Source organism: Ursus arctos, unplaced genomic scaffold, assembly GCF_023065955.2.
Source record: "Ursus arctos isolate Adak ecotype North America unplaced genomic scaffold, UrsArc2.0 scaffold_1, whole genome shotgun sequence".
NCBI lineage: Eukaryota > Metazoa > Chordata > Mammalia > Carnivora > Ursidae > Ursus > Ursus arctos.
Genome location: NW_026622763.1, coordinates 5,110,346 through 5,123,485, shown reverse-complemented (window position 1 = coordinate 5,123,485; position 13,140 = coordinate 5,110,346). Strand labels below are relative to the sequence as shown.

At 59.5% G+C, this 13,140-nt stretch overlaps 1 protein-coding gene across 17 annotated transcripts in view; it reads right to left on the bottom strand.

Annotated features, from left to right (window-relative positions):
• Positions 1–1,084: 1,084 nt before the first annotated feature.
• The window catches only part of BIN1 (bridging integrator 1), a 55,661-nt gene continuing 43,605 nt past the window's right edge, over positions 1,085–13,140 (bottom strand). For 3 of the 17 annotated variants that reach the window (XM_044388306.3, XM_048214465.2, XM_057317038.1), the window contains 3 exons: positions 11,659–11,806; positions 10,188–10,316; positions 6,257–6,919 (listed from right to left, as the gene is read on the bottom strand). In XM_044388306.3, the coding sequence (XP_044244241.1) occupies positions 6,272–6,919; positions 10,188–10,316; positions 11,659–11,806 (925 nt within the window). In that variant the 3' untranslated portion in view covers positions 6,257–6,271. Of the gene's footprint in view, positions 1,721–3,371; positions 3,474–3,781; positions 3,893–4,145; positions 4,236–5,173; positions 5,282–6,256; positions 6,920–10,187; positions 10,317–11,658; positions 11,807–13,140 lie in introns of those variants that run through there. The other 14 variants (XM_044388307.3, XM_026510180.4, XM_044388309.3 and 11 more) reach the window with 8 other exon arrangements.

The window sequence follows — 13,140 nt, the reverse complement described above, 5'->3', positions numbered from 1 at the left end:
GGCACACACCCCAGGTTCTCAAGCAGTGGAGCTGACCAAGCCTGGACTTCAAGCCCAGCTCCACCAGCAAGTAGCTGTCAATGTGGGAGGAATGAATGAATGAATGAATGAATGAATGAATGAATGAATGAAAAGCTAACGCTTCCAAAGGAGAGGTAACTGGAAATGAGCCCCGTGTGCCTGTGCTCATGAAAACCATGGCTGGCAAAGCCAACATTGTCAGCCACAGATAAGGCAGGGCCGTGGTAGTGATGATTCTGCCACCTAAAGCAAAGCTCAGGGATTTTACCCAAAAATAAAGCTAAGTTTCTGACATCATCTCCTTCACCAGCTTTTTACCACTATCCAGAGTTATGTAGAGAGAAGTCCCTTCCACCTGGAAGTCCAGCTGGTCCCTAGGCCCACAAGCACACCGGACCCAGCCATCACTGTGTGTGCCACAGGCTTGCTCACAGCAGGCCGAGCTCACTGAGGAGCTGAAGATCTGGGCTGCATGCAGTGGGGACCTTCCTGCTGGAAAGGGAAGCAGGCAGCGTGAAGAGGAAAAAGCTGGGCCAGCTGAGCTTGTCCTTCCTGGCACCAGGCTCAGGCCTTCCCCATGCACCTGAGGCCAACTGTGCAGGTTCAGAACCCTGTCCCACTACTCACCAGCAAGTCACTGAGCCTCCTTGGGCCTCAGTTTCCTCCTCGGGGAGATGGAGTCCTGGCACCTGACCCCGGAGTTCTCACACATATTAAATAATGCCACTTAGGGCGGCACCTAGCTGGCTCTTCAGGCGCCTTCCCTTCCCGTCTCTCAGCCCCCATCACCTGCACCCCAACCAACCACTAGTTAAAATGCCAGGGGGCAGGGGTTGAAGCTTTCAGCGGGGCCTGGAGGAACTCAAAAGGAGGTGGTGAGCACACCGCAGCTGGTGGGGGAACTGCAAGAATGAAGCCCCTTGATCAGCAGCACTTGCCCTGGCAGAGGGTTGGGCGGGGGGGGTGGGGGGGGGACGACTGTCTCAGTAGAAAAGCCACCGATAATCACGGTTTCATCACACTGCAGACAGAAATGGAGTGAGGACAAATAAATGAACACAGGTTTTCTGAGTGTTTTTGTCAGTTTGTTTCATTTTGTCTGGAACACTAAGATTTATTTTCAAACAGCACACGGATGGTCTGCGGGGCAAGGCCAGGCCAGGCTGATGTCTGGGCCTTGAGGTCTCCGGAGAGACCTGACCCCACCCACAGCAGCTGTCAGGAAAAAGAGGACCCTTGCCCAGGCTGCTCTGCCAAAGCTTCAGGCAAGTGTGGCGGCTCAGCAGCCCCCAGCACCCCCCCTGCGGCCAGGCACACAGCAGGCGCAGGGGTGGGGGGGGCGGGGGCAAGGAACCTAACTAGGGGACACAGCAGCTTCAGGAACACTGGTGATTCCACTGGACTTGCCGAAAACAGGCTCTTTGGAAAACAACCTAATCTTTGGGAGAACACCTCTTGGCTTAGGTTTCTCCTCTCCCTTTGCTTTTCAAAAGTTTAAAAACAAAATCAAAAAAAAAAAAAAAAAAAAACCACACATTTTTCGGGAAAAGGTGTTCTTCACACGCCCAGAGAGCTGCACCGGCCGCTGCCCTCACTGAACCCGCTCGGTGAAGTTCTCGGGAAAGACGCCCCGGCATTTCTCCAGCTCCTTGTGCTGGTTCCAGTCACTCTCCTTCACACCCATGAGCCAGCCTTCATCCTGAGAGTGAAGCAGAGCACCCAGGTCACACAGGGATGGGGACAGAGGGCACTCAAATCCTGAGGGCATGGGTCTCCCTTGAGATTTGCTGGGAGGATGTCCCCTCCTTCCTCTTGACCATTTCCTCCAGCCTATCACACCCACCTGAAAGAATGCCTCCTCCAGGCAGCATTCCCCGCTACCCCCGACCCAAACCTGCCCAAGCTAGGAGCCATCTGCCCTTCAGCAGGTGATTTAACTCTGGCATTTGGGCAAGTCCTCCTCTCTCTAGAAAGGCAGTCTAACTGCTGCACTGGTCTGAATGTGTCTAAACGCCCTCAATCCCAGGCCAAGGAACTTCCCACCATCTGGTGCCTACAGAGCACATCAGCTATCCTTCCAGACTTCTACAAACAATACCAGAAATTTCTGTTTCAAGTTTCTCAAGTGACTCAAGGCCACCCCATCAAGACCTCCACCTCAAACCTGGCCTTTGCTTTCATACTGACCCCTCACAGGGCCTACCTACCCAAGCCCTGACAAGGTCCCTAGCCCCAGACCCTGACCCCTGGGCCTGCAGGGACCACACATCCCTGCCCATGGTGGAGGCCATCACTGACCTGCTAAGCCTGGCATCTCCCTAGATCTTTGTTCTGCCATTGCCTGCCTGTCACAGAGCCTATGTATGTCCTCTCTGACCTATGTCCACCCACCTACGTGACTCCCACCATGGGCCAGGGGCCAGGATTCTGCTTCTTAAAATCCCACCTGGTCCAGGGCTGGCCCAAGGAGGACATGAGTGGAGACCCGGGGGTTGAGTGGAACTGGCAGAGTTAGCACTGGGACCAGGAAATCCTTGTTACTTGAACCTCCCAGCCCTTGTGGCCTCAGTCAGTACCTGCTGCCCTCAAGTCCCAGCTCACTCAACACCCACAGTGAGGCTCCTGCTGAAAAGCCAAAGCGCCCTGAACCAAGCAGCCTGTCGGAACTTAGGAAGGCAGTCTCCGCTCTGTGCCAGCCCCCAGACTCCACTGGGAGCTTACTCTGAGATTGACTAATAAGGAGAAGCCACAGCAGAGGAAAGGTCTGGGAGGTATCTGGCCTGGGAAACAGCTGCGGACACAGCTGGGGCTGTTCGGGGGTCCTGCAGGAAGCCACACATTGTCCCTGTGGGCAGGGGGCAAGGCCAGCCTGGAGGAGGCAGCCCAACATGAGGCTGCCGAGCAGGCACCTCACCAGCTCACTGCTGGGCAGGAGGGCTCACGGAGAGGTGGCCGGGGATCCTGTCCTAGGAGGGGAAGGAGACCTTAAGGGGCAGGGAAGGGAGAACGGGAGAAAGACACTTAGATGCGAAAAACTGAGAGAAAGTCAGAGCCAAGGAAAGGAGGAAACAGGAAGAATTTGGAAAGGGGACAGTCCCAGGAAATGGACAAAGGGGACGCGGAGAAAGGGAGAGAGACCCAGGGAAATGTGATAGCACGGGAGAAGGGGCCAAAGGGAAGGGAGAGAGATGGGGGAGAGGCGAAGGGAGGGGAAAATGAGTGAGGGGAGAAGAGAAAAGGAAAGAGGAGGAGGAGGGGTAGCAGCGGCGGGCCAGGCCTGTAGGTCTGCAGTGGTGGGTGTCTGCTGCCCCCTGCTGGCCACTCCCACCACCGCCGGCCGGAGCCCTCACCTGCTCCTCGGGGTTCTGGAAGGGGATCACCAGCACCACATCACCAGCCTTAAGCTGCAGCTCATCCGTGTCAGTGGCCACGTAGTCGTGCTGGGCCTGCACCTGCAGCGGTTGGGGGAGAGCTCAACACCCCTTCCTCCGAGCCCTTTGGTCCCACCTGCAACCTAGCACAGTGCACCAGGCCTTGTGGTGGCTTCAGTGTACCCTGGAAACATGGTGACCAGGAGCACGTGAAAGCAGCAGGACCAGGGCTCAAGACGCCACCTCGCCGACTGGGTAGCAGGGGTAGTGGAGGCAGGGGGACTTTGGGCAAACCCACATAGCCTCCCAGCTCATTGTCCTCATCTGTAAAAGGGCACTGTCGGGTCAAATGGCAGCAGAGGCTGTGGGGTCAGCAAGCCAGGGCTTACCTTGAACATGAACCCTGGGGGCAGGTCCAAGCGTCCTGCCCCACTGCCACCCTCCACGGTGCCATTCACAGTTGCTGAGAAGGTCTCTACCACCACCGCAGGGAGAGAGCTCTGGGGGAGGAAGCACAGTCAGTATGGGCGGGGAGCTGGTCCCGGGAGGGCAGGGGCCACAGGGGCAAGGGAAGGGGAGGGTCTCTGTGACTGATGCCAGACTGGTCTGCCTCCGGGTTCCTCGACAGGAACTGTGACCTGGACCAGCACAGAGCAAGGAGCACAGGCAGGACACGGGACTGGGGAGCCACGAGCGGGAGGGCAGGTGGACAGCAGGAAAGAAAAGACAGGGCCTTGGTCCCTGTCGTCTTACGGAGGCCGCTTCACTTGCTGCTGTCTCCCCGGGCTCCTGGGCTCCAGCCGCAGGTTGGGTCCCACCCGCCACCTCCGAGGCCTCCGCCGGCTGCAACATAAATTCCGGCATGGGGTCAGACACAGGACAGATGCTGTAACCAGGACAGGGAAAGGGGCCATGGAGGGTAGCACCCCAAGTGGCTCACTAGTGCCTCTGTGTGGTACAGGGAGCCCCTGGAGGAAAGGCCAGGTCCCTGCCATGGGAAGCAGCTGGAGAAGCAGCTGGAGAAGGTGCTGGCAGCACAGAGATGCCAAGTGACGTGCTGCACAAGCCCCTGGATGCCACCAAGACCCTCCCTCACAGGCCCTGCCCTCTATGCCCAAGACCTGGCCAAGCCTCAGCTTCTTCCCACCTGCCTGGCCTGGTGGCTAAGCCAGTAGACCCCCACGCTCAGGGAGAGCAGCAAGCACCTGTCCCAGCCCAAACAACTCAGGGCAGGCCAAGCAGCCCTTGCCTGGCCCTGGACACCTGCTCCCCGAGGAGGGGGCAGGGCAGCACCGTGCTGGGCACCATGGCGGGGGCCTGGCCAAGGCAGAGTGGACACTGCCCAGCCTCAGTCAGGCTGACCTGGGCCAACACTCACACTCAGCCACTTCCGAGCTCTGGGAGCAATCACTCAAGCTTCCTAGCCCCCACTTCCTCATCTGTAAAAGGAGGAAATGTCTAGGTTAGGGTGAAAATTAAATGAGAAAATTCTGGAAAGTGCCTGCCATAAATCAGTAGATGCTCTGACCGGTCCTCCCTCCCTCTGCGGGATGCCTGAGCTGGGAGGCTGGAGTTGGCGAGGAGGAGAAGGACCCGTCTGGCCTGAATTACAGTAAGCAGGAATGACAAGCCCCATCCTGGGGCCTCTTGGCTCATGGCCCTGGCCTCACCCTCAGGCCCACAGCAGCCTTGTCCATCCTGTGCCCCCTCCTCCGGGCTCTTCCTCGCTGCTACACCCCCAGAGACTGGGGACAGGTGGGGGCTGGCAGGTGGACACTTACTTGGGCAGGCCCCGGCTCGGCCGTCTGGCTGGGCCAGGCCACAGCAAAGGTGCCCTCGGCAGCGCTGGGCTCCCTGGAAGGCAGGCTGCCAGCTGGACTCTCTGTGGGCTAGTGACGGGCCACCAGGGAGAACAGGGCGGGAGGGGTGGGAGACCAGGAAGGAGAGGGTGTTGGGCAAGGGCATGAGACAAGAAAAGAGAGTTGTGAGCAGCCCAGTGTTGGCAGAAGGGAGACTGGGTACCTGCAGCAGGCAGCGTGGCCCAGTGGGGGACAGACATGGAACCCGTAAAGGGAAAACCACTCCCACGTCCTTGCTCCTAGCACTGCCAAGGGGATGAGCAGGTGCAAATGAACCGCACACAGCTCAGCACCCACCAAAATCCTCTCATCACGACGGCTGCCCGCACCAGGCTTTCTTTGGCCTCCTTCAGAGTAAGGGTATCTGGAGCCTTTGAGCTCGCGGGAGAGTGTGCCAGCAGCACTTCCACACCAGCTCTCCTGCTGCTGCGGAAGCTGCACTGTGGTTGTTGATGAAGTCGCATGCCCTCCCTGAGCCTCGTGCCCGAGCCACCCAGTGACAAGGACACCTGCCCAGCAGGCCTGCTCACAGAAGGACACCTGGCCTCGCCCTGCTTCTCCTGCATCTCAAGCCACCCTCCCTCTCTCCCTGTCCCAACAGCTCCCTGATGCCACTGCCCTGTAGCACCCCCACAGACAGAAAACTCCTCAAGGACAAAGACCCTCCACCCCACGGCCCCCCTCGCAGGCCTCAGACCAGCACAAGGACAGCACATCCATCCCAGGTGACCACTCACAGACCCTGACTACGGAGCCGAACCACAGAAGACCCTCTTCTCTGGCTTAACTGAGGAGCCCCTTCCCCATAGGGCCTGGCTGAGGGGCAGTTTCTCCACGGACGGAAAGCAGTGGGACAGCTGGAGACAAGCAGTGACGGCCAGCTCCCTGTGCACATGAGCACCGGCCCATGCGTGCATGTGCACGCACCTGTGAACAGGCTAGGTGCAGGACCAGGCAGGATGGGCCAGGCACACACGGAGGAGCAGCTCCCCCCGGGGGTGGGCACAGAGCAAACACGGCTTACCTCCCAGAGGTCCCACGGAATTGACTAAGCGCAGCAGAGAGGGAGAAGGACAGAGTTAGTACAGAGGTTAGTGATGGGGGTGGGCAAGCAGTCCCCAGTGACCCCCACCCCAGGTCCCTAGAGTCCAGCAGGCACAGGGCAGCATGGAGCCAAGCTCTGAGGTCTCCAGAGGGCCAAGTCCTGGATACCTGCCAAGGGGCTGAGACCCCAAGCCACGGAGTGCCCAGACATGGGGCTGTTGCCAGGAGAGGGGCAAGATGTTGACAGGGGCCATAAGTTACCAAGTGAGTGTTTAGCTGACCCTCCTCCTGACAGTCCTCTTTCTGACCTGTGTCTGCTCTTCCCCTCCTCATGTTCAGGGCTGGAGGAGGTGACAAGAGCTGGGGCCAGGGGAAGGGCAGTGAGTGGGAGGAGAGCCTGTTGACCCCAGGACCCCAAGGGCCTGGCTCAGATGGGCACACATGGCCTGACATGAGCCCAGGACCCAGTGCCTCAGAGACCCATGGGCCCACAGGTGCTGGTGGACTCAGACCAACCTGACCAGAGGGCGTGGGTGCCTTCACAGGGCTGGCCACAGGCGGGAGGGGGTCAAAGTCCAGGTCCAGCAGACTGGCCTGCTCCGAGAAAGGCCCCGGGGCCTCAAACTTGGCAGCAGTAGCAGAGGAGGAAGGCAGTTAGTCACAGGCTCGAGCATCCCACGGCGTGCACACAGGAGGCACACACGCTCACAGACACGTCTGCCTCACACACACAGGAGACTGCCCCTGCACAACCCTGGCATAAGCTCCACGCACAGAGACAACACCCGCCACCCACCTCAGACACCAGCAACAGACCCACTTGGGGCAATGACCCACCAGCCCAACATCAGGCCCAACTCTGCCGTCTGTCCCTGTCCTGCAAGCTGAGACGGTCTACCAGTGCCTGTTTCTCCTCTCTGCTCCCCGCACCCACGGGTTCTCCCAGCCCTCCCCCCGCCCTCCCCCCAAAGAAGCTTCACAGTCCACCACCCAGGCTGGATAAGACCACACACACGCCCTCTAACTGAGAGGGCCCCTAGGACAGGCACTGGCCTCCCCTCGCTGCCCAGACGGACAGGTCACCTGTGGTGACACCCACACACCAGCCAGCCCCACAGAGTGAGGACAGGGCTGAGCCAGCACACACTGCCTAGGAGCCCAATCTTAAGTGTGGGCTCCCCAACACTGGGGGTACCTGTGCTCACACTGCCGGTCCTACCCCCAGCCACCCCCAGAGATTCCCATTCAGTGGCCCGAGTGCAGCCCCAGAATATGCTTGTAACAGGCATGGCCCCCAAAGACTGTGTTCCCTGTGAGAAGCCAGCCCCATGGCAAGCTGGGCCAGACAAGTGAGAGAGAGCTGCCTTGGGGAGGATGGGCTGGGTCAGCACCAGCGCTCAGAGGACACGCTGCCCTCTGAGGAGGTGGGGCCTGCTCAGTGGCACCTCCAGCTCCTACACAGGGTTTCCCTTTGGGGCCAGGGAACACTATGCCTGAGAGAAAAGGGCCCTGGTTTGGCCCTGGGTCCTCCTGCCCTACTTCACGAGATGCTAGGAGGGCCATAGCCCCAGCAGCCCAGGCCAGCCCAGGTTCCCATGTTTACTTGCTCTTGATGGCGCCCAGTGCTGCCAGGAGCACCCTCTCCACCTGTGTCCCCCTGAGGTCTTCCATCAGGAAGGACCCAAGGCTTGGGTCCTGGGGAGACAGTCTTCCCAGAAAGGCCTTTACAGCTGAGCTGCGGCCTATCAGGAGAGACCCAAGATTCCCATATCTGAGAATACAAGATGCCAGCTATCCCACAGCTCGGAGGACAAGGCATCCACTCTGGGCCAAGCCACAGCCCTCAGAGCCCGGGCCATGTGGTCTCACTTCTTGGACATGGGTCCCGATCCCCAAGCCGCTGCCCTAGGCTCACCCCCAGCCACTAACTTTCCTTAGGTTGGTCCCTGTCTAATGAGCCAGGGACAGGGCGGGGGGGTAGGTCACAGCTCTGTCCCCATAACCCTGCCCTGTCTAAGTGAGGAAGTGAGTGCTCAAGACACCATGAGGGCATGGCTTTTAGGTGCCCTGCCACCAGCTGGCAGCAGCATTTCCCTCCCCCAGGCAGCCCCACCACCAGCCCTTTGTCAGAAGTCCATCAAGCCCAGACTGCTGCCTTCTCATGCTCCAAGGGGACAGGGTCACCAGGCCAAAGGGCAGACCACGCCCTCCCGCCCTGCCTCCCAGCAGGCCAGCCACCCCACCATGCAGGATCAGAACTGTCCTTCGGTGCAGGGACGCAGGCTACTCACCTGAGCCCTGCAAAGCAGCCCTGTTAGCACAGCATCACGGACAGCCCACCCCAGCCCTGGGCAACAGCTCCCATGGTGTACGCTTCCCACCCTTGGGGCAGAGACCCGGCTCCCTGGAAGTGGGCAGACGGGGTAGCAAGGAAGGCATGCAGCGAGTGTGAGCACGGAGAGGCCGACACACTAGGTGCAGACAGTCTAGCTGCAGGGCAGGCCCCGCGGGTTCCTCACCTGTTAAATGGGGGCAACAACCCCATCCCGGAGCGTAGTTGAAAACCCAACAAGGTCGCGTAGATAAGTGGCTGGCACCAATCCCTACTCAGTGTTCACTAGCGCTCTGCGTCACCCTGTCTCCCTCGTGTGCGCCGCCAGCATGGAGACATACTCCAGCTGGCTAGCATTCTAGCAGCATGCCATCCCAAATGTCATGCTGCCCAGTTTCCTCACCACTCAGGTCCTCCTGGACCAGCCTTGGCCATCTTCTACAGACAGGAGCTCCCCTGCCTCCCAGGGCCCTGAGCCAGGGGGTAACCCACCTGCCCACTAGCCACCCTATATTGGAAGTTCCTAGTTCTAACTTACGGTCCTCCTGTTGGGGCTTGAGGCCCACTCGCCCCAGGCCCCTCTTAGCAGAGACCACTGTCCTCAGTTCCCAACTGCCTCTCGCTCCACATTTATACCCTCTGGCCCTGCCCCTCCCCTCCAGGCCTCTGAGATTGGGGAAGGAGCATTCAGGGAGCAGAGCCCAGAGGCCCTGGGCAGAGCAACTCTCTGGCAGTGCTCCAGAGCACGGGGGCCTGCAGCGCAAGTGAGGCCCCTACTGGGAAGCGCCCTGGAAGCAAGGCCTGGAGACGAGGATCAGAGGGGTGAGCACAGTGTGGTCTCTGCAAGCTGTAGCCCACTCCCATGCCACCACAGTGACCTTCCTGCTCAGCCCTCCTTCTGCCCATCTGTGGACAAGCATGACCTACCTTCTTGGGGCACTGACGAGCAGCAGCCCTGCTCTGTGACCCAAGCACTGTCCCACCTCCAAAGCCAGGCAGTAGCTCTGGGGGCTAAAGTCTAGATGCCTTGGCCAGACATTCCAGGGTCTTCCCAATTATGCTCCTACTGCTTCCTCTTACTGCCTCACTGCAGCACTCTGCAGAGACACTGAACTCCCAGAAATTCCTGAGCCCAGGTCTTACCCTTCCTGGTCTATACATATGCTGCTATCTCTGGCTAAAGCAATGCATCAGCTTACAGCCGCCTGGAAAATGTCACCTGCTCTAGGAAGCCTTCCCTGACTGGCCCAAGTCCTCCCCCACTTCCCACTCTCCCCTTCGGCCATTGCATCAGTGGAGGTATGAGACCACTACTGAGCTGACCCGCTCCACTAGAACCACCCACACGTGTCCCTGCATCTGGCCACAGTACATGCTTAGAGATGGATGAGGGAGAATGAATGGAGGGATGGATGAATGAGCAAGGGGGAGGCTCTGGGCCAACCTCTAGGGCCAGATTCTGGCTCTCGAGGCAGAGGCGCAGGGCATGGGATGAAGGAAGAAGGCCATGCACACCCCGAGAGAGCAAGAGAGAGCTGGGCCGCGGTGGCCGCGGCTGACCTGGGAGGGGGTGGTCACGCTGATCTCAGGGACAAACGTGTCATCAAACAGGCTGAGGATCTGCTCCTGCTTGACCTCCTTGGACGGGGTGTGTTTGGGAGGCGGAGGGACTGGTGGCCCTTTCCGGAGCTGTGGGTCGGCGGGTGAGGGGCCGCACAGGGAGGCACAGCGGAGCGTGGGGGGCGGGACAGGGCAGACAGACAGACAGAAACGAAGCCACGGTTAGTCACACCACAGGCCGTGGCCCCATCCAGGCAAAGAAGATGAAGCAAGAGGAAGCACTGCTGCCCAAGGCACAGACACCAGGACCGCAGGACCACAGGACCACCCCCAGAGGGAGACTGAGGCAGAAGGTCCAGAAACGCTGTGCAGAGAGAGAGGATGAGGGGAGGGGATGGGAAGGGGAGGAAGTGAAAAGAGAAAGACAGGGAGAGGACAGAAAAGAGGAGAAAAAAGGGAGAACATGCCGGCTGCCCAGGGGCTGCTGGAGGAGGTCTGGGCTGACCGCCAGCTGGGTGAGACACTGGAGAGAAACCATAGCTGAGAAACAGCCTCCTTCCCAGCCTGGGCTCTCCGTCCTCCCGGGACCCTGCCCGCACCTCACGCCAAAGGAACTCTGGCTCGCCTGCCACCTGTGGAGGCCAGTGCAGCGCCGGAGCCAGTGCCCTGCTGAGGGTCAGGCAGGATGGCCACACACCTGCCCACCTGGGGGCCTCAAGCAGGTCAGGAAACCCCCCAAGCCTGGGTTTCCTCAGATGTTGGGCTGGGGTGGGCCTCACAGAGTGGTTGTGAGGATCTAATGTATGAAAATGTAGAAAGTGCTGGCATGGTGTCGGGCCCAGAACAAGTGCTATTCAAGTGTGGGCTCTTGTCACACTCTTAACATCGTTACCCTAATCAGCCGCAGGACAGGCGGTGGCCCACCACCAAGAGGGCTGCTGCCAGGAATGGATAGCTGGGGAAAGCTAACAGCTCAAACAGAGCCGCAGGCCAGCTCCTGGGGACGTGGCAGAAAGCTAGAGAAACCGGTGGGGGTGGGGACCAGGCTTGGGGGGGGGGGGGCTTCTGGAAGCTCAGGGCCTGTTCCCTTGGCTACGTCACACACCCCTCACTGAGCCCTTCCTCTTGCTGACCCTGTAAAGGTCCTGCATGGCCCCATGCCAAGAGAGAAGGGGAGGGGGAAGGAAAGCAGCCACCTTCGCAGATCTGGATGCCCTGGGGCTGAGGGCCCCAGAGTCTGTACCAAAAGGAAAGGAAGAGGGAGGAAGTCAACAGCCCCAAGGGCTAGGGAGAAAGGGACGGAGAGGGTTCTGTGGAGGGTAGAGGGAGAGACACAGTCACAGGTGCCCCCAAGAGAAGGCAGGGTTGCTGAGGGGAACCCAGGCCGGTATTGGGGATGGAAGACTGGGAAGGAAGGGGACACGGGTAATGCAGGAGGAAGCAGAGGGCGGGGAGGGGACATGGTGCCTACCTGAGATGGGGACTTGGGGAGGGAGGCCCCGGCTGTGGCCGAGCTAGGCGGCTCAGGCTCGTGGTTGACTCTGATCTCTGGGGTGGCAGCAGGGGAGCCATCTGGCGGAGGCGAAGGGCTCTTGTTCCCTTTTGCAGGGGCGTTGTCACTGTGGAGGTAAGACCAGAGAGGAAGCCCGATGGAGGAACGTCGCCCCTTACAAGAGGGAATGTACGAATCCATAGGTGAACGTGGGATGGGATGTTTGCCCCAGGAATCTCTGTGTGAAAATGTGTGTCCATGTGTGTATGAGTGTGTGTCCATCAACGTGTGAAAAGGAGAGGGTGTGTGTGTCCACACAGATGTGCTGTGAAAATGTGATGGCCATGTGTGCACGAGTGTATGTCCCCGTGCTCGCATGTGAGAAATGCACGTGCACATGTCTCAGAATCGGGGAAATGACGGGGCGTGGGCACAGGGCCTGCCTTGGAGACAGCGTCAGCCCCAGGCAGAACTCCAAGCTGGAGGTCTTGGATCCCCAGGGAAGCCACCCCACAGGCTGCTGCCAGGCTCTACCAGGGAGCCCAGCTCCACCGCACAAGAAAGCCAAACATCCTAGAGGCAAATGAGTCTCATCCCACACGTCACACACCAGCCCCTGTGCCCAGGCTGGGCCCCCCTCCTCAGCCAGCCCCCAGATGCCTCGGCAAGCCTCCCTGCCTGTCCACCCGCTCACACCAGGACGCCAACCCCTGCCCCACCCCCATGGTCCACACTCCCCACCCACACCGCCGTCACCGTCTCCACACCTTTGCTCCCACAGGCCCTTTAGGGGACGACAAAAGAAGTCCACTAGAGGCCACAGGCAGAGTGGCTGCTGGGGAGGGGGAGGTCTCCCAGCCATATGGTTCCGTGCAGAATAGAGAACGAGGGCAAACGGTGTGCGTAAAGCAGCCACTTGGGTGTGAGGGGGTGGAAGATAAAAATGTGCATTTGTTCTTGCATCAGGAAACTCTAGAATGGCGTGGACGAAGACTAGCCGCTGGCCACAGGCGGCTGTTCCAATTCATATTAAAATAAGTGGAATTAAAAGTTGAGCTGTTCAGTCACACCGGCCACATTTCAAGTGCTCACGAGTGTCAGAAAGGGCAGCTCTGGAAGGCTACAAAGAAGCTAGCGACCACATCCCCCAGGGGGCGGGGGGGGGGGTTAGATGATAGGACAGGCGACAGGCCTGTGAGATCGTGGTCCCTCCACATCTCTACTGACTTTGGGTTTCAGGGGAATGTATTTGCCTCTTTAAAGCATATACAGAAATACAGTATACACACACACACAATTTTTAAAAACCACCACTGTGCTACCAGAGCCCTTCCCCCGAGCCTCGCCAGGCCTCCTTTCTGGCTACATTCTCCCTGTTAACCTCCTGGTCTGGGCCACAGCCAGGCGGACACGCTGTGGTCCAGAGAGGAACACACTCAGCTGAGCTCAGGCCATCTGTCC